At 35.3% G+C, this 23,446-nt stretch overlaps 4 protein-coding genes and 1 pseudogene across 6 annotated transcripts; all 5 read right to left on the reverse strand.

Moving 5' to 3' along the window:
- Positions 1 to 31: 31 nt before the first annotated feature.
- LOC129295984 (uncharacterized) lies at positions 32 to 1,227 on the reverse strand. Its single transcript, XM_054934584.1, has 2 exons — positions 739 to 1,227; positions 32 to 133 (listed from the first exon to the last, which is right to left on the reverse strand). Exons 1-2 carry the CDS (start codon positions 1,045 to 1,047, stop codon positions 32 to 34), a joined length of 411 nt encoding a protein of 136 aa, XP_054790559.1. The 5' UTR covers positions 1,048 to 1,227.
- A 2,937-nt stretch (positions 1,228 to 4,164) lies between these two features.
- On the reverse strand, positions 4,165 to 8,902 carry LOC129295982 (shewanella-like protein phosphatase 1). 3 transcript variants are annotated; one of them, XR_008589676.1, is made up of 10 exons: positions 8,629 to 8,902; positions 7,667 to 7,767; positions 7,271 to 7,384; positions 6,844 to 7,056; positions 6,311 to 6,446; positions 5,962 to 6,137; positions 5,531 to 5,619; positions 5,205 to 5,359; positions 4,847 to 4,954; positions 4,165 to 4,739 (listed from the first exon to the last, which is right to left on the reverse strand). XR_008589676.1 is itself a non-coding variant. In XM_054934582.1 (10 exons), the coding sequence occupies exons 1-9, from the start codon at positions 8,813 to 8,815 to the stop codon at positions 4,868 to 4,870; spliced, it is 1,173 nt and encodes a 390-aa protein (XP_054790557.1). In that variant the 5' UTR covers positions 8,816 to 8,901; the 3' UTR covers positions 4,165 to 4,739; positions 4,847 to 4,867. The 3 variants fall into 3 exon arrangements, 1 of the variants encoding a protein (XP_054790557.1); XR_008589675.1 differs by having other exon boundaries at positions 5,035 to 5,359; XM_054934582.1 differs by having other exon boundaries at positions 5,290 to 5,359; positions 8,629 to 8,901.
- Positions 8,903 to 11,549: 2,647 nt separating this feature from the next.
- On the reverse strand, positions 11,550 to 14,360 carry LOC129295990 (UDP-glycosyltransferase 87A1-like). The gene is made up of 2 exons (XM_054934590.1): positions 13,739 to 14,360; positions 11,550 to 12,707 (listed from the first exon to the last, which is right to left on the reverse strand). Exons 1-2 carry the CDS (start codon positions 14,220 to 14,222, stop codon positions 11,809 to 11,811), a joined length of 1,383 nt encoding a protein of 460 aa, XP_054790565.1. The 5' UTR covers positions 14,223 to 14,360; the 3' UTR covers positions 11,550 to 11,808.
- A 2,925-nt stretch (positions 14,361 to 17,285) lies between these two features.
- Positions 17,286 to 19,253, reverse strand: LOC129295983 (UDP-glycosyltransferase 87A1-like; annotated as a pseudogene).
- A 719-nt stretch (positions 19,254 to 19,972) lies between these two features.
- LOC129295991 (UDP-glycosyltransferase 87A1-like) lies at positions 19,973 to 21,702 on the reverse strand. Its single transcript, XM_054934591.1, has 2 exons — positions 21,200 to 21,702; positions 19,973 to 21,033 (listed from the first exon to the last, which is right to left on the reverse strand). The coding sequence occupies exons 1-2, from the start codon at positions 21,696 to 21,698 to the stop codon at positions 20,168 to 20,170; spliced, it is 1,365 nt and encodes a 454-aa protein (XP_054790566.1). The 5' UTR covers positions 21,699 to 21,702; the 3' UTR covers positions 19,973 to 20,167.
- Between the last annotated feature and the right edge of the window lie 1,744 nt (positions 21,703 to 23,446).

The raw sequence follows: 23,446 nt of genomic DNA on the forward strand, positions 1-23,446 counted from the left end.
ATAGACACCACAACATCAACTTGAGAAATTTTTAGTGGATAAATACCCTAATATGTCGTTTTGCTTTTCTGTACAGTGATACGGCAGCAGGCACATTTTGAGCTTCTTTTCCCATTCCAACTGCTTGTGCACCCTTCATGCACATCAAAAATATATTTCTTTAATTAGTATAACCGTACAAATTACACAGCAATATTTAGACCTTCAACCTATAGTACTTTTTACATTCTACATACAGAAAAATTTTAATAGATGCTAATGAATCAAATATGTTGTCTTCTCTGTTACATGCGTTATTAATTTGAATATAAAAAAAAGGGTAAAAATTGATTGCAATTGCTATGCACGCGATTGGCTTGAAACCTGAACTAACCCATCGAATTCTAATTATCTGCCAAGGAATTGATGAACTTCTGGTCATTACATAAAACACCATCTCCTAGTTACAGCAGTGCCCAAAGCCGAGCTCCAAGTTCAATTAAACCGGCTACTGAAAAGTAAGTGTTTATAAACTGATTTACCCTTTTATTATTTCCTTGGTCGGTAGACCTTTCGAATGTGAATTTTGCCCCGGATATAGACAGACAAAACCAGAACATCACACTGCAGATTTCTCAGCATAAAACATTCAATTTCACATCTTTTCTATATTCCAAAAGAATAATAACAAAAACATTTTCAACAATGACACTTCTAGTTTCTGATAAACGCAAAGACTCGAAGTTGCATAAAATGTACCTGGCCAGGGAACAGAAAAGCGGTACAAGGCTTGTAATCAGAGAACAAAGCATCATCGACAGCCGTCTGAGATCCGACCGATACGCTCGTGAAAACCCTAGATCGATCAGAATGTTTAAAACCAAGACTCGGAATCCCATTTAGGAAGCAGAGGGAATTGGAAGGGAGGGCGGGCTGGGAGCAAGCGGGAGGGGAATGGAGGTTCTTGAGAGAAATTGAGGGAAGAGTGAGGAAAGAAGTCATGTTGGAGATTAAGGGAGGGTGCGAAGGGGATCGAAGAATAATGGAATGGGGAAGCAAAGTGTACATTAGATGTGTGTGCAGGGGTTACATATAGAGAGAAAATGGTTCAGTCTGAGGTTGAAGAAGGGGTTTTAGCAGAGGCGGAGCTTACGAAGCAGTCGTTAGAGATGTCCACAAAACCAAAGAAACCGGCCAACTACCATTGGCTGGACGAATCGACAATCCTCAAATTCAATAATCAATAATTCAACATGTAACCAAAATAATAATCAAGAATTCAATATATTTATCAAATATATATTGATGCACACTCTTCATAACTCGTTAATATTAACAGGGTGACTGTTTAAGCTCCATACAATAATATATAAAAACATAATAATCCTCAATGTAATGAATGAGCCACACGCCTATTATTTGAAATATATATATATATATATATTGAATTAAAAGAAAACAATGGGATTAGCATTATATATATTTAATGTGATTTCATTTTTTTGTGGGCCAACAATGCACCCAAGATAAAAAGTTAACTGGTGCATTCATGTAAAATAAGGGCATTTTAGGGATTTCAATAGCGAAGTATTGCAAGTACTGCTTTTAAAGGTGATCAATAGACTTATGACCTTCAAAAGGCTTTTGACCAACTTAATTAGAACTTCATGACTTCTTGTTTGGAAGATCTATGGTTGCTTGTTCATATGGTTTGTTTAATCAAAAACTGTGTACCGTCTACGTCTACACAAGTCTTATGGAATGGCATGAGAACGGATGAGTTTAGTCTTTTAAGGAGAGTATGTCAAGGTGATCCAATTTCCCCATATTTGTTTGTTATTTGTATGGAACGCCTCATCAGCCAGCTTATGGAGGAGTTGAAGTGGAATCCTATATGGATGGAAAGATCAGGTCTCCTTATTTCTCATTTGTTTTTTGTTGATGATATATTATTGTTTGCAGAGGCATCTTTGGAATGAGCTCTAGTTATTAAAAATTGTCTTCAAACATTCTGTGATTGTTCTGGGATGAAGGTGAATGCAGCCAAAACCAAAAATTTCTTCCCTAGCTATATTCATAATAGCAGATGAGAGGAACTAAGTGAAATGCTAGGCTTCTCCTTGACGGATGATTTGGGTAAATATTCAGGAGTTCCTCTTCATAACCAACGAGTTAATAAGCATACTTCTGCTCAAGTTATTGATAAAGTTAAGAAACGTCTCTTAAATTGAAAAGCTTTTGCTCTTTTTATGGTGGGTAGAGTGGTGTTGGTGGCTCCTGTTACCTTTGCCATTTTGGGATATGCTATGCAAACATCTATAGTTCTAGCTAGTACTTGTGAATTACAAGATATTGTAATAGAGATTTTATTTAGGGTACCACTGCAAAGAATTGGAAGACAGATCTAATCTCGGGGATCAAGTGTGTATAAATAAGAAGCATGGAGGACTAGGTCTCAAGAAAGCTTGGACTTAAAACTAAGCATTCTTAATGAAGTTAGGATAGAACCCGGTGAAGAAACCAAATGACTGTGGGTTCGAGTTATTCATGAGAAGTACAAATGTGGATTGGATCTTCCTCCAACCATTCAAATGCAACATCCTGGCTCAAACATCTGGGTAAGAATTAAAAGTGTATGGAAGAAAGTTGAGGAAGGACTGGAGAGATCACATGATAACAGCAATGTACACTGGAAGTAGGAAAAACACAATAACTTTACTGTTTGTTCTGCTTATAATTCTGTCAAGAACCAGGTCATAATAGGATATTTAATTGGGAGAAAGTTTGGAAGATTAAAGCTCCACAGAGATGTAGAAACTTCCTTCAGCTTTGTGTGCATGACCATCTGTTAACGAACTAGATAAGATGCTGTAGAAAAATGACCAATGATAGCCTATGTTCTGAGTGCAATAAGGAGCAGGAAAGCCTTATTCATGTCTTACAACACTGCCTTATGGCATACAAACTTTGGTATGAGATGATCAGCCCAAGGCAACGTCAAATGTTCTTTTCTCTTGACACCATATCTTGGTGTAAGTGGAATCTCAACAACTTAGGTAATGAACAATATGATGACTGGAGCTCTTTTTTCACCATCCTGTGTTGGCTTATATGGTGATGTTAGAATATACGTACCTTTAAAGGTAAACAGATGTTCAATGAGCCTATTCAAGCTCAAGCTAATGCAATTATCCAAAGCTTACGTGTTGTATGCACTGCTAAACATAGAGTGAACTGGTATGGGCAATCACCAGATAGAAGTTTGACTATTTGGACACCCCCCAAAAAGATTGGGTTTTGGTTAACGTGGATGGGTCATTCATCCCAACTAGTCAGTATGGAAGATGTGGAGGTGTTATGCGTGATAGCCAAGGAAATTTCATTTCAAATTTCTTTATGAACCAAGTAGATACAAACTATTTGAGTACAGAGCTTTAGGAGATTTTCATAGGTATTAAGCTGGCTTTGGGCCTTGGATTTCATAAAGTTGTAGTTGCAAATGATTCTAGTGATGCAATGGACGTGGTCAAGGGTGGAAACATTGACTTACACCAATTCAAAGAGCTTATTGAAGAAATTCGTGCAACTCTAAAGAGGAATTGGCAAGTTTCAATCGTTCATGTTATTCATTTTGCTAACAAAGTAGCAGGTTTCCCTGTTCGGAAGGCCTTGGCAACATAGCCTGAATTTCATCAATTTAGTGATCCTTTTATTATCAGGAATCTACTTGCTCTGTTGCTCAAGACTGTTTAAGCATTAGCAATTAATTTTCTGCTCTTTTTGTATAAAAAAAAGGTGATCAATACACAATAATTGCTAGACATGGTAATGCATTCATCAATATACTTTGCGAGACCATGGTTGTAAAATGAGGCCTTAGTTTTACACATTTAAGGGTGATATTACTGGTATTTCTCAGGCTATGACATGATACACTCACTGTCCCCCCCGCCCCCCCCAAAAAAAAAGCGCGCGCACACACACACACTCTGAAGATCAACCGTAATTATGATAAACCATAATCCTTAAGTTGTGGCAAGTGATTTCTGTGTACAAATACTAAAAATCGTCCAGAAAATTGGGGGATAAATATGAATAGAGAATTAGAGATCAATGATTTAAACCTCTTGATTTTTTTTAAAAAGGTCAGTAAATTTATATCAAAAAGGCGAAAACACTGGAGAATAGTACGCGCAAAAACCCTTTGAATTGCCAAAGTTGGTGAACTGTGCCAGTCTTTACGAGTTTCTAGCTCTAGGGAAGCAAGAAATGAGTGTGCTCGGCAAATCAACAGCTGATAAATTTACCACTGTTGGAACTACCAGGAGACCAGCACTTCCCGCAGATACACGGTAAGAAATAAAGAATCAAGATTGCATGGATGAGCAACGACAATCATCATTATCATCATGACCGTTGTTGCATTATCAAATTGAAATGCCTCTGCATTATAATGCTCCACCAAGTTGCATCGGCATGAGGATTAGATTAGTATCAGTGTGACCCAACATGAAGACTGGGATTACGTTGTCCTTACAGGGAGTGGGGAGGAACCTCAAGAATCCGACCACTATGACATTGGATTTCCACAATGCAGAACACAGCCCATCCATAGAACACTAAAAAAATTTTATGGAGTGGCAAAAAATGTTCAAGTCACTTCATAAATTCTTTCTGTTCCTTTTCCAAGTATTACTGACTCTGAAAATGATGCCGTGCTTCACAGATCACTCTGCTCTAGAAATTTCAACTTTTGAATGCTGCAACACAAACAAGAAGAAGATATTGTAGCAACATTACTTCCATATTTCCAATTTGATACTATGACAGAACAAGCAAGAGGCAAACTGCTTGAAATTTGTCCTACCTGGTCGACAATCATTTGTCTCTAAATATATTCAAGAACCTGAAGTTCGCTGTATGTGTCCCTTTTGCTCCTAATAACTCTTGCCTTATTGTCTCTAATTTCTAGAACCTGGGAAAAACAAATTCATATATGAATCCCTTGAACTATTACATTAATTCAAATGAGAACTGATTGAAAGAGGCACAAACAGGTATTATTATGGCTCGAAAGCAAGTAACATAATTGACCAAATTTAGACGGTCCCCGTGCATCAAAGGGAGTCACTTCCCATAAGAGATTCAATGCTTTCCTATCATGAAACGGGCATGGTTGCATTTATCAAATATAATATTTAGTAAATAACAATAAGGTGCTTAACATCATTTAGTCACCCATTTGAATGCCTTTAGTGGCTCATAAAGAAGAAACATCGCTCTATGCACTGGCCCACGGCTTATTTATACCTCTGGTCTCGAATTAAGTACTCCACTAGACATTCCAATATCCACACGCCATATGCTACAATTGTATTTACTGCAGAAAGAAAAAGACTTGAGTTCAGCCGCATTAAAATATTCCGAAGTGCAATACTTAGACAGCTATTAAGTTACATATCAAATCTGATACCAAATTATTACTCCACCCAAAGATCTCCACTACTTGAAATTATTTTGAGCAAGGTTAAGAATTATATTGTTTCCTCACCAATTTACACCCATAGTTTGAGGAGTATGCCCAACAACCATGGCCTTAGCATCAAATGCTTGTAGTGTCTCTTCGAGAATCGAATATACCTGAAAATCATTATGTTCAGCGTCAAATTCTGGAGAGATATTTCTGAGTCATTAGAACCCAATGAGTTTCATGACTCCTCTGGGCCCCTTAGAAGCATACATTGGAGGAGACAATGGAATGTAGGTCCATCATTTGCACGTGCAACTTAAACAAATAAATATGCGAGACATTCACTGCAAAATGGAACCAAAAGCAGTAGAGAAAGAATAAGGATCTTTGCACTGATCATGGCATTTGAGCTTGAGGGATGGAAACGATGCATGTTTCTACTAATCCCACTACCTTATCAGATCTTCATATTTATTTGCTGCAAATTAAAACTACCACATTTGTGTACTTGCCTGTTTAGTCTTAAAGTCCACCAAGTCTGATGGATCTCTTGAATATAAACGATTCCAAACAACACTGTCATAGCCTCTAGTGGCTATGAAAGGGACTTTGGGACTGTCATCACTCTCACTCAGACCTTTCATCCAGTCAGACACTTCTTTATTCATCCTCTCCACGCCATATTCAACTACAGGCAAGAGACAGGAGAAGAAAATCACAAACACAAATTATCAAGCATTTCAAATTCAAACAAGAGCGATTTTGCATACTTGAAACAGGATTAGCAGACATGACATAACAGTTGGCAGTACAGACTCAAGATCATGATAAGATAAATTAGAACGTCAGAAGAATTTTTACCATGGTGAGGAAGAAGGCCGCCATGACAGAAAACCCAGTCATTGACCTTGAGTACAACAGGATGCCTTGCTAACTCATGTGCCAATGAACCGCCAGGCCTAAAAAGGATTGATCTGGCAATGACTCCTTTTTGCCTCTGTCCTAGTTGTTGGAAAACATTATCAGAAAACAACAAAATATCACATTTGAAGCAATATCGTAATGCTCCACTTCCAAATAGTACCAATTATATGTCACTTTAAGAAGTAACATATGATGTCTAAATGGTACTAGAAGATATTCTTAAAGTTCACTAACTTTTCCATCCATGTGCCTTTATTCAGGAGTACAATTTTAATGAGTTCAAATTAAATTAGTCCTTTGAAGAGTGTTCTGATGATCTGGTTTAGTACAAGTTATCTGTATGGAAAACGAATTCAACATGTGATTTATGTGAAATTCAAATTCTCTTTCTTCTGCGGGAATGGTGTGAGGCTAAGTCCTTCCAATTTGAATTTATCAAAAACTGAATGCAAGATAGAGAATTATAATACCTTCACTAAATTCCAGGGACCCCAATAATTCCTTGAAATCCTCTGATCTTCTTTCCATCTTTCAGAGACATCTATCCAGCCAGCAAATGTCTCTTCCCAGTCATCATCTGAATCATGCATGTACTCCAGAAAATCATTGCACTCATCAAATCCCCCAGATTCAACATATCTGAAATCCCCTTCCACATTCATAGTCTCATGGTTTCCATTTACCTAAATGAACATTAATCAATGGAAAATCGCTTAAACAAAGATATGCAACAGAAAAGAAAAAAGATCCAAATTCTTAATTTTTTTAAATACCTAGCATGCACGTTTCAATGAATCCGAAATACAATAATTACAAAGTAGGAAAACATGCTGTATAGGGTATGGAATTGTTATCTTGCTTATCTCCTAAGAATTTTTATTTTTTCATGGCACAAACCTGAAACACAGCTCCACCTTTAGCTCTCGCTTGTTTGTCCAATGATCGCAGCAAAGATAAGATGGCAATTTCATCCTCACCTCGGTCTAGTACATCTCCAAGCTGAACCAACACCTAGTACAGAGAAAAATAAATTGTCACCTGTTAAACTATGCTAACCATAGTGCTAATCTATTTTTAGTTTTTCCTTAAGCATAGAGAAGCAAGAACAATAAAGTTCCTCAGTTTCTCTACTATCATATGTACATGGTTCACAACACTATTAAGTTGACTTGGCCTTTGGTGGCCAACAAGAGAGTACTTTTCCATTTTCCAACAATTTTGTTAAAATACAATATCATTGCTTATTCTAACCAAGATTCCAGGTATGCATTTTGAAAAATAAAGGAAGCATACAGTTTCTCCACCAGTCCAGAGGTCTTGACCATCAGAGCTTAATACACCAGCCATCTCAAGCGCAAATCTAGTTTGCCTAAGATCTCCATGTAGATCTCCGACTATCAAAGAAAACAAACCTCAATGAGACATATTAAACACAAATGAAATGTTATCAAGATCAAAACTAGGTCAAATTATCAGAAAAGGACATGCTTGAAGACCATCATCCTAGCAGTGGCCATCACATGAAGATGGAAAACCTTACTAAAATGTCAAAATCTAAGTCAACCAATTATCAATCAAATAATTAAATAGTTACAAATTTTGGGTGCAATAATCAGCTCACACTTCTAAGGCTACAGAGAGAGGTGCTTGAGACAACATGAAGAAGATTCTGTGAACAAAGAAGTCAGAGCTAGGACAGATCCACACATTAACGTTTAAGGCGCCAAGGAAACATCAGTAAATCAGTTCTGCTTTTGTCAGAGTTTTAATTTAGGTGAATCTATCGAAATGAAGTTTAATGCCAGTTGGTCATATTCCATCACAGGGCAAAATGTGCTAAAATCGGGCCACGCATATTACTATTCTTACTTAAAAGCATAATAAGACCTCTGGCACTGACTATGAGAAGCGAAAATAGAAAGGGATAATGTTCAATGAGGCTTTCACGATGTAACTTACAAAAGTACTAGATTCACACAATGCACACCAAGACTGAACAGTCAGGGAGATAGTGACCCCATACTCAACGAAAGACAAATCCATATACTGATACACACATTTGCACAAACCCAGCTGGAACGGGAAACTGGACAATAAATCATGACTGAGACCCACATGGAAGACCGCGAGAAAGGACATAATGTAACAAAGAAACCAGATGAAATAGACAAAAGAACACGACTTGGGAATTGCTAACCATATTGGTTATTGATCACAAAAACAAAGTAGCAGAAACAAGAAAACTCAGAACGAACCAGCCACAATTCGGCGACCAGGAGCAGAGACAAAAGTCGGGGGATTCCCGTTGACAACTATGGGTTTCAAAGCCCCCGCTGGGGTATAGTTGTTACCATCAAGAAGTAAAGAAGAGGAAGAAGCTTCAGTGAGTTTACGAGGATGAGGTGGGGGGACTGGTACGGAGTTTAGACAGAAGGAAGCCATGGGAGAGGCTTGGTTCCATTATTTCGAAGGCATGGAGAAAAAGGAGAGACCTTTTAGATGGCAAACAAAGTCCGTAAAATCGAAACTAGTCCTCAGCCAAGCATTTGGTATCTTTTGTTTGCTAATGTCGCGATGCCATGTATCGTCATTCGTCTAAAGGCCTTCAATTTTATTTTATTAATTATGAAATTTAACTCTTAAAATTTTTAGTGGTTCAACAATGGTCGTGTGTCCGAAATTCTTACCGTAATGTTTAAACAAAATACTCCTTTTTTTCCAAATCATAAACTTTAGGTTTGTTTGCTTACTAAAAAATTGGAATAAAATAAATTAAAAAAATAAGATAATCAAGTGAGAGCATTCATAAGAAAAAAAGCTAATTTAATTCATAAAATTTAAAATTATAATTCATTATATTTTTAGAGAATGTAATAATTCTCAAATTTATGATATATATTAATAAATTTTATTATATTTATTAAAAAATAATTTAATTTAATTTATTTTTATTTTTTTAAATTTATTTTTTTCTAATGACCAAACGAATCTTAATGGTGTTGTGATTTGTGAAGTTGTTTTTTAGAAAAATATACAGCGTTGCATCATGTAAAAAACTTTGAAATATGTTTTTGCACCCGTAAGTAAATTCGCTCTAAATTTCAGCCCCCTTTCCCCCACCGGCCCACCCATCATGTATATTTATTATTTTTTTATTTAAAAATATAAAACATTTTTTAATAGGTTGATATTAAAAAATATAAAATATTTTTAATATTTTAAATTATTGTATTTTTAAAAAAAAATTACCCTGTTAAATATTTACTTTATATTTATTTTAGAGTAAAACACTTTATTATAATAGAATAAATATAAAAAATAATATTAATTTAAAAATATTTAACTAATTTACTAGATAGTAAGATTTAATAAATTTTTAAAGGGAGAAAGTATTTTATGGATCCGACAGTGTCGTCCATGCTGGCTGGTTGTGCAGGTATGGTTCCATGAGACACGGTTGATTGGTTAGCAATGGGAAGTCACAATATATGGACGGATTAGGGGTCTCTTCATTTTTTCTCCTCTCTTTTCCTTTACTTCTCCCATCTCCACCATTCATTAATTTTATTATTTAAAAAAATTATTTAATAAAAAAATTTAAATGATAGGGATGGAAGAAGTGGAGGGAAATGGAGAGAAAAGAAATGAAGAGAATCCACTTCCTACAGTCACACAGATATGATTTTCACGAGATTCCTCATTCCTGGCATCTAATCATCTACAAGTGCAAACTTTTGCCCATCTCCTCACCCAAAAGTTAATTAGAAAAAACAAAGCAAATTGTATCCTAAGGTTTGAAAAAAATTAATAACAAGTTTTATTAAAAAAATAATAATTTATTTTTTTGTTCATCCTTATTTGTGAATAATTGTCTTTACAAATTCTTGGATGTGATTCTCTCAATAAAAGACTAATTTAATGATTAAAATATTTTTAAAAAAATATTTGTTAATATTTTAAATTATTTATAAAACAGTCTATAAAAAGATAAAGTTATATTCCTCCCGTTCAAAAATGTAAGGTATTTTTAATCGAATCTCACCCCCCAATAAAATAGTTATCTACTTTTCAACTAACCTTATTTCTTCATATTTACATCTATTAAACACCTTAAAATAAATATAAAATCATTATCAATATGGGCACTTTTGAAAAAAAATGATTACACCTCAAAAAATTAAAAATACTTTACATTTTTAAACATCTAACTCTTCAAAAAATACCTTATATTTTTAAACAAAGAGAGTAAGTTACTCCATTGGCGCAGGTTTATAATTCTTGCGTATAATTTATTTTATTTTTATTAGACTGCAAAACAATTTATCAACTAGATTTTAAAAGAAACAAGAGATAATTTATGGATTTCACCAGCATTCATTCAATCTGTTAAGCAAAAACAAATTTCGCTAAGAAAAAGAAAGCAGCAGAAAGAATAACATAAATCGTAGGAGAACAAAATAGTGGGAACATAAATTAATCGATTTTATTAAAAATAGTGGTAAACTTTATTTGGTGAATAAATAGTAGTAAACTTTAAACAGTATTAAAGCTTGTTCGGTGCACGTGAAACACTAAATTACTCCTCAGGAACTTGGATTTAGTGCTCATCAAAGGATAAACATCATAATACTTATCACTTTTGATAAATTTTGAATTGTCTACTTAAATTAAGACGGTCCAGATACAAAATTTTTATTTAATTTATTTTTTATTTATTAAATTTTATCAAAATTTTTAATAAAGCTGTAACCACTAATTTTGGATCGTATAGATTTAATCTAAGATAGTTTAACAATATTTAAAAAATTTATATTTTTTATAAATTAATTATCATGATGTGACAGTTCAACTTTAATATTAGAATTTTTTAAAAATTTAAATTTTTATTTTCATAAATAAAATATTGAATGTAAAGATAATTTTTCAATTGACACTCTCAAAAAAACATTTTTTTAAAAAAAATTACAAGTCAAAAATTTTAAACTTAAATCGTTCAGCATAAATTTAAATAATTAATTTATAAAAAATTAATATTAAATTTAAACCATCTAAATTAAATATAAACCGTTCAGCTTAATAATGAACAATCACAAAGCAAGTTTATTAAATTTTTATAATTTTTATATATTTTTATTTTGATAATTTTAAAATAAAAATAAAAAATAAAAGCTTTAAATATGCAATGCAAATTTAATTTAGAAGTTTCAAATCTAAATCCTATTACATGTGTTCATAGTACCCATCCCCTTGAAGAGCGCTAAAACTCGATTAGCTCTTCTCCCTTGACGAGTAAATCTCCTTGAGTAATAATAAGGACGCGTGGATCCTCGGCTTCAAAACCATGGCATAACTAATTGACTGATTAATGATACAAATTTTCAGATCATTAATATTCAACGAATTCCTAAGAACTACTCATTGTTGTTGGGGTGCCTTCATGGCTTACCACACTGTAACAAATCCCTTAGAAATGTATTGACATTAGTTTCTGACGATCCACCGTCTGCAATTGCAAGCCGACATATCTGCTGAACTTGTTTGGCTCTTTTCCTCAATTCTCTTCCTTCATCACTACTCAAATCCATAAACGTCTTCAAAATCCCTGCAACTTCATCTCCAGTCACCAAGACGCCTTCTTTAACCCCTTTCTTCACTCTCCACCCTGTCTTCCAGTCCTCCACAATGAGCTTACAGTTCATGGGCTGATCCATAATCAACGGGAAAGCAAGAAAAGGAACGCCAGCGAAGGCACCTTCTCTTGTAGAATTCCACCCACAGTGACTCCAGAACCCTCCTATGGCAGGATGTGACAGTACCCTCAACTGGTCACACCATGAACACACCAGACCCATATTCCCGCAAGTCTCTCTCAGCTTCAAATTCTCTCCGCGTGCTATCCAGAGGAATCGAACCTCGCTTGCTCGCAAACCAGCCACGATTTCTTCAAGCTGAGCAGTTGAAGCAGAGAGAAAACTTCCCTGAGAGACGTACAGAACAGAACCAGAGGGTTGGGTGTCCAGCCACTTCATGTAGCTGGGGTCATTTTGGTCAGTGATGCATGAAGAGGGATTGTGCTTAAGAGAAAGATGAGGTATGGCAGGGCCAATGGTATAAATGGGAATGGGGAAATCAGCTTTCAGGGCATGGATGGCCTGAGATTCAAGCTCGAGAATGGACGGGAATAGCAGATACTGTGCTTTGAGCACCCATTGAAAGGCTTTTACGATCCAGCGCAGAATTTTCCGGCTTTGCCAGCTCCCATCGTTCAGTGGGAAATCCGCCAAACGTGTTGGGGGAAGCCCAGGGATGTAATCCACGCGCTCATCACCATTTTCTGTTTTTTTTTTTTAAAAAAAGAAAATAAAGCTCTATTAGAAACAAAGGAAACTGTACAAAATACAAAAACCAAAAAAGAACTCCACCTTTCACCATCTACCCTCCCTTAATTGAGTGGGTTAAAAGTAAAAGGTGCCAAAAGAATTACAGATATGCAAACAATTTCTAATAATATCAAGACCAAAAAACTAGAATCATTACAAGAGAAATTAAAAGAAACACTCCAATCTCTGAGAATAAGCTGCCTGATGTCCAAGATAAGCTCTTGCAGTGGGTGATCGCAGCAGGACTCCCTAGTAATAAAATTATAACTATCAACACATGGAATATCTACCTCAATCTTTCTATACCCTCATTCTAGCACCTTTGAAGTCCTTCAGGAACAGAACATCACCATTTTCTGTTTAAAGCATGGCAAATATTGAATCAATCTTCTCCAAGTGTGGACACCTCAAGGAAAGTGACTTGGTCATTTTATGTCATGGTTCAGTTTGCCAGTTGCTGAGTCTGATCACTTGATCAGCAAAGTAGTTTATTTCGAATCAAAATTGTTTATTTAACAATCATGTCAATAGTTGTTGAACGTGGCATGAGTGAACTCAGTGCATTAAACTAAACGGGGAAATGCATGAATTTCATCGATATCAATTTACCATACCAGCCATCATTCCAAGTTCCATGTAACATGTCTAGTTTATTAAAATACTTAAAAATGTGAGAATCCAAGGGAGTCAAACCAATGTAAATTGCTGGCAAAAACAAAAAAAAAAACAATTAAAAATTTTGAACAGGCCGTCTAATAGAAAGCCAGGGATACTTGAACAATAACATGAGTGACGAACACGCGAGATTTTTCTTCTTCTGTTTTTTTTTTTATTTGACATCGTGCAAGAAATATAAATTTGACCTTAAAAAAATGGTCTGATTTTCACGTAGACAAGCTTTTTTCTTTCAATCGTTTCTGGCCTGACCATCTTTGACCAGATGAGATGTATGTGTGGTCAAATGGAAATGGAATAGAATTCTCACCCGACAAATTGGCAGGGTAATGTCCGTTTTGCTCGAAAAGACGGTAATGGTAGAGCACCGAGAAAAACGACGCCGACATGGGGAAAAACGAGGCTACAGGAATATTCCTGCGGTTGCCGACTCCAACTACCCAGAACAAGTAGGTGTCATGTATGATGAACGTCGGCGGCGGGTGGAGCCGATCCAGTAGTTGTTCAAACGGAGCCTCCATCCTGGTCATGACGGCATCGAGAAAGCCGACGATGTCGTTTCCGCGACCCCGCTCGGAGGGGATGACGTTGGGTATGGTTTTGAGCCGGATGTTGTCCGGCTTCGGATCGGACCCTATGAAGCCGTGCCATTCTTGGGTGATGACAAAGGTGAAGAGGATGTTGGAGTTCTTGGACAAGAGGAGGTTACAGAGGTGCATCAAGGGGTTGATGTGGCCTCGGCCTGGGTAGGGCACGACCACCACGTGGCCGTCCATCGGCGGGGAAGGATCCATTGAAAGATCCGAACGAAGGAGGGAAGCTGGGAGCGTGGAAATGGAGCAAGTGAAGTAGCAGTGGGCGGTCAGGGAGGAAGGCCAGGCCTAAACGTCTACCTCCCGGAGAAGGATCCCATTTGTGGGGAACAGTGATAATAATTAATGATACGTTCTTTTGAGCTCTTTTTTTTTTTTTTTTGGAACAAAACGTTCTTTTGAGATACTGGAAGCCCATTTTCATAAAAGATTTCTTCAATTTTTTAAAGCTGGTTTAAGTTTCTGGCGAATGTAAAATGTATACTATGTTTGGTATGCTGGAATCAGGAAGAGAGAAACGGAATTTGATATGGAATCCTCCTTCAAGAATGTTTGGTATGTCTTAATCATGATTCTCATGAAATCAGATTCCATCAAAAAATCCAGAATTGAATTCTTTATTGTGAACTATGGAATCCATTCAATTCCATAGAATTGCATTTTTGTTCCATTTTACCCTCTCCCTCACATCTTTAAGCTGATCGACTCCTCCCCCTCCCCCTCCGGTCATCCCTTCCGCTTCCTCAATCTCTGATGACAAATCCATGCTTCACCTCCCCCTCTCGTCATCTCTTCCAACTTCCTCCCTTCATCACACCTCCAAGCTGATGGACACAGCTTGCCAATGATTTGAGATGATCTGTAGCTTGCAAATTGTTTGTTGGAGTAAAGGGTGAAGTTGGCGTCATTATTGTCAGTGTAATTGCTTGCATCGGAAAGTTGTGGCGATGAGTGAAACGAGCAATATAAGTCAGACCCAAGAAGGAAGATGAAATTGAAGGCATGGACTTGTAGTTCTTCAAATCTGTGGCTTGATCCATGTATGGGGTTTTGCATTTGTATGGCTTTTGGATGTTTTGTTTCTGATCTGTGCAGTGGTCGGTGGCTGCCATTGATGGAGTGTCGATGTTGATGGTGTTTTGGTCGCAGACGGTGGCGTTTTTTATCTGTGCTTTATTTTAGTTTTTTATTTTATAAGGGCATTTTAGTCTTTTTATATTTTAAATATATATATTTATTAAAATTATATTAAGATTCCATCTTCATACCAAACACTTTTTTAAAATCTAATTCTATTCTGATTCCAATTCTAATTCTAATTTCAATTCTAATTCTAATTCCATCAAAAATTTTTCCATCATACCAAACGAGGCCGTAGTGTTGCTTGAGGTTTCTCCTTAAGTGTTTTGCATCGCAAAGGTCAATTCACATCCAGTGTAGTTTGATTAAATACTCCCTTGATGTTATTTATATAACACTTTTAAAAAGTAATTTTTTATTTAACAAATAAGTTTTTTGTAAAGATGTATTATTATTTAAAATTAAAGATAAAAATAAAAATATACATTATTTTTATAATATCAAGATAAAAAATAATTTTTTTAAATTAGTGAAACAATTAAAAACGCTCTACAATAGGGACAAGTTTTGTCAGTCAATATTGATATAATAAAAGTGGAAATTAAGGGGTGCAATAATAACAAGAGCTGGATCCTGCTGTCTAATAGAACGGATCATTCCTCAATACTTAGTGCCTGTTTTGGTTAGCTGTGGATGCCTAGATAATCTCATTTAATCTTATGTAAGTGATTATAAAGTTCATTTGCATTGTTTGAATAATTTTTTTTTAAATCCTTTTCAATCGCGATTTGAATTCTTTACTGTACATTGAGTAGAAATTACAAAGAGGTGCTTAGTACCCGTTTAAATTTTAATTGAGTATAATAAATTATAAAAATATAGTTAAGTGATAAATTTTAATCATAATTAATTATATTATAATGCAATATGTTTGGATACTGTTCTTTTAAAGTTGATTTTAACATAACTGAAGATATTTAAATAATTTAATCAGAATCAATTTTAACTATATAAATTATTATATAATTTAATTCTTAAATATCAAACATTAATTTTTTAAGGATATAAATTTTAAATTTTATTAAGAAAAGAAAGAGAAGGAAAAAGAGTTTGATTTTTTTTAATTAAATTATGTACTTTTTTTGTAATTTTTTTAAGTTTTTCTTTGTAATTTTTTCCAAGCTTCTTGGTAAGCTTTTTTTGCGAACCCTCCAATTCTCAGCTTTGCAAAAAAATTAATTTTTTTAAAAAATAAAATTAATTTTTTTTATAAATGTTGCCGTTTGAGTAATTTCATATAAAATTGATTTTTTTAAAAAAAATTGATTAATGAGCTATCCAACACATGCTTATGCGTTCAAAAAAGCATGGTTAGATTTTTATTAAGTTATATTTGATAATAATTATTATATAAAATTAAATAATTTTATAAAAATCATATTTTTTGGATAATTATATACCCAAACATGATTTTGATAAATAAAATTCAAACAGAATTAAAATTTTGATAATTAATTTTTTTAAAAAAATCCAAACAACAATTATGATTTATCAATATGACTTTTAATTAATATTATTTTTAAAAATTATAATTATTTATAATCTTATTTGTTCAATCTATAATATAATTTGTTCAACTGCAATCAATTCGAGCACTGAAGAGCACTGTCCATATTTTAATAACCAGCCCAGTTTCATTGAATTTGGCAGACACAAAATGGGATGTTTGAAGTTTGTCAGTTGGGCTGTGGCGCAGTGGTAGCCATCATCAATGTTGGCGGCCGTAAGAGCAAGAAAGTTACGTACGCCAACGGAAACACAATCACATCCTTCCAATCTTTCAATCTCATTGCTCGTACGCGTCATTCTCATCATCAATACCGGCGTGCCACGCCATGTTCCTTTCCTATCACCTTCATCATGCAAGGTCGATGGGATGTCCTCTAGCGCCATTCATCTCCTGCCACATAATATATACCCTCTTCTTAGATTATAAGATATTTTAAAATAAAAAATATTTATAATAAATCAATAAACACTTTTATATCCAAATCATTTATTAATAAAAATATTAATAAAAAATAATTATATCTTAAAAAATTAATAATATTTTATATTTTTTAATATACAACTTTTAAAAAAAATTTAAATTTTTTTAATTAAGGGAGTATAATTCATCATAACTCTCAATAAAAAATAATATTATAAAATAAATATTATTTACAAAAAATATTTTGGAAAACCGGCACCAGGCCCAAAGACTGGCCTGACATGCCTAGACGACCGGTTTTCGACAAGTGCCTGCTGATTCAGTCAATGGATAGTACACATTTCTTTATCTGGAATTATAATTTGGAGCAGTCTAAAAACCTAAAAATTAGTTTTTAAAAATAAAAAAACCTTTAAATTTTATTTTATTATTTTATTTTTTTCATATTCCATGTGCTCCGGGCTCGCCATACACGGTCACACCCAAACAAAAAATCACTTGGCAGCATTCGTAATGTCCCTGACAAAAGCATCGAAATCATTTTGAGCAGAGCCACCATCTGCAATTGCACGACGAAACGTGTGGTGAAGCTCTTTGGCTCTTTTCCTCATCTCTCTCCCTTCATAACTTTCCATATCCATAAACTTTTTCAGAAGCCCCGCAACTTCATCTTTTTTCACCACTCTGTTTGCTTGGACGTCGTCCTTCACCCTCCACCCAACCTTCCACCACTCCACTACCATCGCACTGTCTAAGCCCTGGTCCATTATGATTGGCAATGTCAGGAACGGAACGCCTGCCAAAATCCCTTCTTCTATTGAATTCCACCCACAATGCGTCCAAAAGCCTCCTATTGCAGGATGTCTTAACACTTTCAACTGCTCACACCATTCCACAACCAACCCCTTCTCACCGCAAATCTCCTTCAACCTAGAAGCCTCCCTTCGTGCTATCCAGAGAAATCGAACCCCGCTTTCACGCAAACCAGAAGCAATCTCGTCGACTTGAGCCTTTGCAACTGAGAAATGGCTCCCTTGTGAGATGTACAGAACAGAATTTTTGGGTTGGTTGTCTAGCCACTGTAAGTAGCTATGGCTAGCCGTGGTGGTGTCAATGTTCAATTTGGTTTTTTCTCCGGCATCGAAACAAGGTATGGTAGGGCCGATGGTGTAAATGGGGAAAGATAATTCTGCTTTCAAGACATCGATAGCTTGTGGCTCGAGTTCATACACTGAAGCAAATAAGAGATACTGTGCTTTCGGAGTCCATGCAATGCCTTCCCTTGCTAGTTCCATAAGTCGCCGGGTACGCAGGCTTTCATCGTTGAGAGGAAAATCTGCCAGACGAGATGGTGGAATTCCGGGAATATAATCCACTCGTTTGTCACCATTTTCTGTTCCAAAACAGTTCAAGACAAGCGGATAGATTTTTGAAATTTAGTTTCCTTAACAAAATGATCGTGTGCTCATCAGCTAAGGGGGCAGAAAAAAGATAAATTGTCCTCACCAGAAAAATTTACGGGGTAGTGAGAATTTTGCTCCAGGAGATGGTGGTGTGGAGCACTGAGAAAATCGACGCCGACATGGTCCAAAACGATGCCAGAGGGACATTCCTTCTATTTCCGACGCCAACTACCCAGAACAAAAGAGAATCGTACACGATGATCGTGGGCGGCGGCTCGAGCCGATCCAGAAGCTGCTCAAAGGGAGTTTCCATGTTGGTCATAATAGCTTCCATGAAGGTGACTTGGTCGGCTGCGCGAACCAGCTCCGACGGAATTACGTTAGATATGGTGGTGAAGCGTAGATTAGCTGGTGCAGGATTATCGGAGCCGATGAAATGGAGCCATTCTTCGGTGAGGACGAAGGTGACAAGAATATGAGTGTTATTAATGACCAGCAATTTGCAGAAGTTGAGCAAAGAGTTGATGTGGCCCCGAGCCGGATAGGGCATGGCCAGCAAATGACAGGCAACAATTGGTGTAACTTCCATTGAGATTTCTTGTCCACTGGATCTAAAGCTGAGCTAGACTTTAGATGCTTTAAAATGGGAAAATAACACTGCCCCTGTAAGTGAAGCTCGAAACGATCGAGCCGTTCCGGTCCTTATTAATAGTTAACATGTCGATTTTCGAGTCAGCTTCTTTCATTGTCATTGTTCTTCTCCCAAAACATCATTTCCCGGTTTGGTAAAAAATATCATTTCCCGGTGGAAATATGATGTCCAGCCTGATTAGAGTTTTCAAGTTTTGGTTGAAAGTCGTACCACATGGTTGAGTGTTGACTGGATTTTTTTATTATATGAAAGAATTTTTTTAAATAGAGTTTTCTGCGAATTTCTAATTTTTTTGTTCAAGACATTATTTTTATATAAGCACTTGCAAGTTGCGAAATAATGTTCTGTCTTCAGGAGAAGTTAACTCTTTCAAATAAATATCTATAAATTAATTTTTTAAATTATGTGCATGTACGTTGCAAATCCAAGACGAATAGATCATACGGTACACTTCTCATTTGAGTGAGAACTGCATGGTCAATAACTGTTTATGCCGCAACTCCTAATTCAGTTAATTTCAATCATCCGATCATTTATTTGTTAAAGGTTCAATAAAAAAATTCGAATACATTTAATTATTTATTTTGTAGTCATACCCGCCTTTCAACTATATAACATCATATAACGATAAAATTCTAAATTGACGAGTTGAGTATACACAATAAGAACTTCAAATATATTTAACTTTTCTGCTTTCTCATTGAACCGACGCCCATGCGGATAACAATTTTTTTAATGCAGTACCTCTTATAATACTTCATTATTGATTTGCATTCATTTATGGATAAAGTTCACAACGATATTTTCTCTGCTGCTTTCCAGTGGCTAATCGGCATTAATGTCACTAGTATAATTTATGTGAATCCAATCCAATATGAATACTAACTAAAAAAGCAAAATTGCATGAGAAGTTAAGAACATAAACAATAGACTGAAATACAAATCTGCATCTCAATCACGACGTGTATGAGTGGGGGAGTGGGCTAAGCTAGCCAGTGGCAGTGGCGTGTATCCAGGTCTCCTAAATCATGTCTTTTACAAAAGCTTCCATATTCATGTCAGAGGAACCACCTTTAGAAATCGCTCCGCGAAACAAGGCCTTGAGTTCTTTTGCTTTCTCTCTGATCTTCTTACCTTCCTCGCTCTCAACCTCCATCACCATCTTAAGCACTTTCAGTATTTCTCCTTTCGTTACAAAATTCTCTGATCTCTCACCACCCACCTTCCACCCATTCTTCCACTCTTCTGCAACATGCCTGCAATTCGAAAACTGATCCAGAAATATTGGAAATCCCAAGATTGGCACGCCAGCAAAGCAAGCTTCCAGAGTTGAATTCCATCCACAATGGCTCCAAAAACCCGCAATAGAAACATGGCACAACACCTTCAACTGGTCACACCATGGCACCACCAGTCCCTTATCCCCACATTTCTCTCTCAGCCACTTAACATCTGAACGACCCACCCACAGAAAACGAATGCCACTGCTTTTCAAAGCTGATGCCAGCTCTTCCATCTGGGGACGAGACATTGAAAGGAAACTACCCATAGAGACGTACAATACTGACGCTTCTGGCTGAGAGTCCAACCACTTTATAATGTGGTCAGAGTTGGCGGTTGATGAATCTCTTGGCGGTTCAAGTTCCATAAAAGGTATAGCAGGGCCTATCGCATAGAGACGAAAGGGGAATATAGCCTTTAGATAATCTATGTGTTCAGCTTCTAACTCTTGGATCGAATTGAGGAGGAGGCAATCGGTTTTGGCTAATCCAGGGATGCAATCCAGGGACATCTTCAAAAAACGGAGATCGCTTTCGTAGAGTAGCTTTCGTAGATCAGTGAGCTGTAAGGAAGAGATCCGCTGGATTTGCTCATCAGCTTGCTCGTCTGTATCACTAACTCGTTATGGATGAAGTCAAAAGCGAAAAATTCCTGAACTATTGTTTGGCTAAACTATTAAACGTCACAGGATGTTATAATTGATAATGACAATAACGCATTAAAAAAAAATACATTAACTTAACAAAAACAAGTATGGTGTAGGATGCATTACCCAAAAGATGAACCGACAAACGCCTATCTGGGCCAGGGGCTAAGATATCCAGCTGACGGTAGGTTTCGAAGGACGAAGCTGACATCGTCCATAACAGAGCCACCGGAATATTCCTAAGGTTTGCCACAGCGGCTGGCCACACCAAATTAGCATCAGCAACGATAGCGGTAACCGGCGGCTCAAGTTGATTGAGAAGCTGCTCGAACGTAGGTCTCATCACTGTTGCAATGGCTTCGACAAAACCAGGAACATCGTGGGCCGTCTGGCCGTCAGGAGGCATGACGTCGGGGATAGTGGCGACGCGAATAGTATGGGGCTTGGCGTAAGAACGGATGAAGCCGAGCCACTCTTGGGTGACGACGAAGGTGATGATAAGGTCGTCGGGTGTTCTTGAAGCGAGAAATTTGCAGAGGTTGATCATGGGGTTGACAAGGCTTCTGGTGGGGAATGGCAGGGCCACCACATGCCCCTTAACGCAGTCTGCAACTTCCATGGACATGTTCACTGCAACTAATGAAGCTTGGGTATATTTAAATTATTTGAAATTCTAGATCCTAGGTGATATGTATTCACAGGGGTTGACCAAGAATATCGACGCTCCAGATATAACCACGTCAAAATTTAATCCGAGTTGTCAGTTGGACCCCCTAGAAAAAAAATATATCTTAGGCCGTGAGCCGTCGCTAGCTCATCGTGACCACATCTTTATTTTTTTTAATGAGATAATGTAATAGATAATTCTTTAATTCTGGTCAATATTTTGTTTTGTAAGATTTGTAAATTGGATTACTCTATCTTCAATTTTAACAAAATTTATTATTGTAGGTCGTAACGATCTTCAAAAACGTTTGAGGCATAATTTCACAGGGGCGCTTTACAAATTGACGTGGAAACTGGATATTTTTGAGGTGGTTGACTTCAGTATTATTATTGTTATAATTATTTTGCCAACATATTTGGACCCGTTTGGATGTCCGTAAAAAATTTTTTATTATAAAAAAACAATTAATATGCCTGATTCTAAATATAATTGATTATAGTATGTGGTATCTGGAGGTCATTTGTTTAAGATTTAAAATAAATTATTTTTAGGTAATTTATAGATTATAAAAAGAGATTATTTTATAAATATTTTATAAAAAATAGACATTATTTTATGTTTAGTTATAATAATAAAAAATAATTATTAGTTAGTTATTTTAAAATTTTATACATCTTCCTTAATTTTTATTTTATAAAAATAATTTATTATTATATTATTTTAAAATTTGATGATATGTTTTATTTATCCCTTCTATTTAAAAACACACTCTCTCATTTATTATATTAAATTATTTTTAGAAGCTACTTCGAGCAGCTTTTGAAATAATCAAAAATCTGTTTTTTTATTTTAATTATTTTTAAAATTTAAACAAACATAATAAAAAAATTACAAAATATATTTTTTGAAAAATATGTTATTTTTTCATGGAATAAACTAAAACAAATAGGTCCATAATTGTTTTATAAAATTGATTAATGAGATTGATTTTAATCAAAATTAAAAAGTATAATTAAAAAATAAAATTGAATAACATAATTGAAAATTACGCAAAAAAAATCATAATTTTGTGATAATATGTCCAAAAATCCACGTTGCATGTTAAAATAATAGTTTTGGATTTACAGTTAATTTTGTCCTCTGTAATAAGTTTGAATATTTAAAAAAAATCATAATTTTAAGATTTTAACATGTAATTAAAAATTAAGATGTGCTGACTCTTACTGCTTTTCATTATATCCATATTCATATATGGATGACACTTTTAATGAAATTTTTTGTTTATAGTTTTTCATTATTAATTTGCATACATTTAATTCAATGATAATTTGAGAATTTTCCTGAGTCTAGTTCTTTTTTTAAAAAAATTGTATATAAGTACTTTTTATTGAAAATAATTCTATTTAAAACACCACTGGGCATTAAATATGAATTAAGAACTTAACAAGTAAAAGACCGGAATACAAACAAATAAATGAAGTGTATTATCTTTTTGTTCATCTGAAAAAAAAACCAATTTTATTAATCACAAAAATTATTACAACCACGTGTATTATCAACGATTCATTTTTTTTTTTAAATTGATCTTTTAATCCTTCAATTTTTAATTTACTTGTAACTCAATCTTTTAACCATGACTCGCTGTGACTCGTCTATGATTCAGTCCCTCAACCTTTAAATTACTTACAAATTAATCTTTGAATTTT

This window comes from Prosopis cineraria, unplaced genomic scaffold (assembly GCF_029017545.1).
Source record: "Prosopis cineraria cultivar Desert tree isolate PC_DT_omini unplaced genomic scaffold, ASM2901754v1 PC230, whole genome shotgun sequence".
NCBI lineage: Eukaryota > Viridiplantae > Streptophyta > Magnoliopsida > Fabales > Fabaceae > Prosopis > Prosopis cineraria.

What these genes read in the sequence shown, in the direction of transcription:
- LOC129295984 (XM_054934584.1), bottom strand. Translation starts at nt 1,047, where the DNA reads ATGTACACTTTGCTTCCCCATTCCATTATTCTTCGATCCCCTTCGCAC. An exon ending in CTTTTCTGTTCCCTGGCCAG is followed by an intron (nt 134 to 738) that starts GTACATTTTATG and finishes ATGTGCATGAAG; the next exon opens with GGTGCACAAGCAGTTGGAAT.
- LOC129295982 (XM_054934582.1), bottom strand. Translation starts at nt 8,815, where the DNA reads ATGGCTTCCTTCTGTCTAAACTCCGTACCAGTCCCCCCACCTCATCCT. An exon ending in TCTGGACTGGTGGAGAAACT is followed by an intron (nt 7,385 to 7,666) that starts GTATGCTTCCTT and finishes TCTCTGTACTAG; the next exon opens with GTGTTGGTTCAGCTTGGAGA. An exon ending in GTCCCTGGAATTTAGTGAAG is followed by an intron (nt 6,447 to 6,843) that starts GTATTATAATTC and finishes CAACTAGGACAG; the next exon opens with AGGCAAAAAGGAGTCATTGC.
- LOC129295990 (XM_054934590.1), bottom strand. Translation starts at nt 14,222, where the DNA reads ATGGATCCTTCCCCGCCGATGGACGGCCACGTGGTGGTCGTGCCCTAC. An exon ending in TTACCCTGCCAATTTGTCGG is followed by an intron (nt 12,708 to 13,738) that starts GTGAGAATTCTA and finishes AAAAAAAAACAG; the next exon opens with AAAATGGTGATGAGCGCGTG.
- LOC129295991 (XM_054934591.1), bottom strand. Translation starts at nt 21,698, where the DNA reads ATGTCCATGGAAGTTGCAGACTGCGTTAAGGGGCATGTGGTGGCCCTG. An exon ending in TTTGTCGGTTCATCTTTTGG is followed by an intron (nt 21,034 to 21,199) that starts GTAATGCATCCT and finishes TTAGTGATACAG; the next exon opens with ACGAGCAAGCTGATGAGCAA.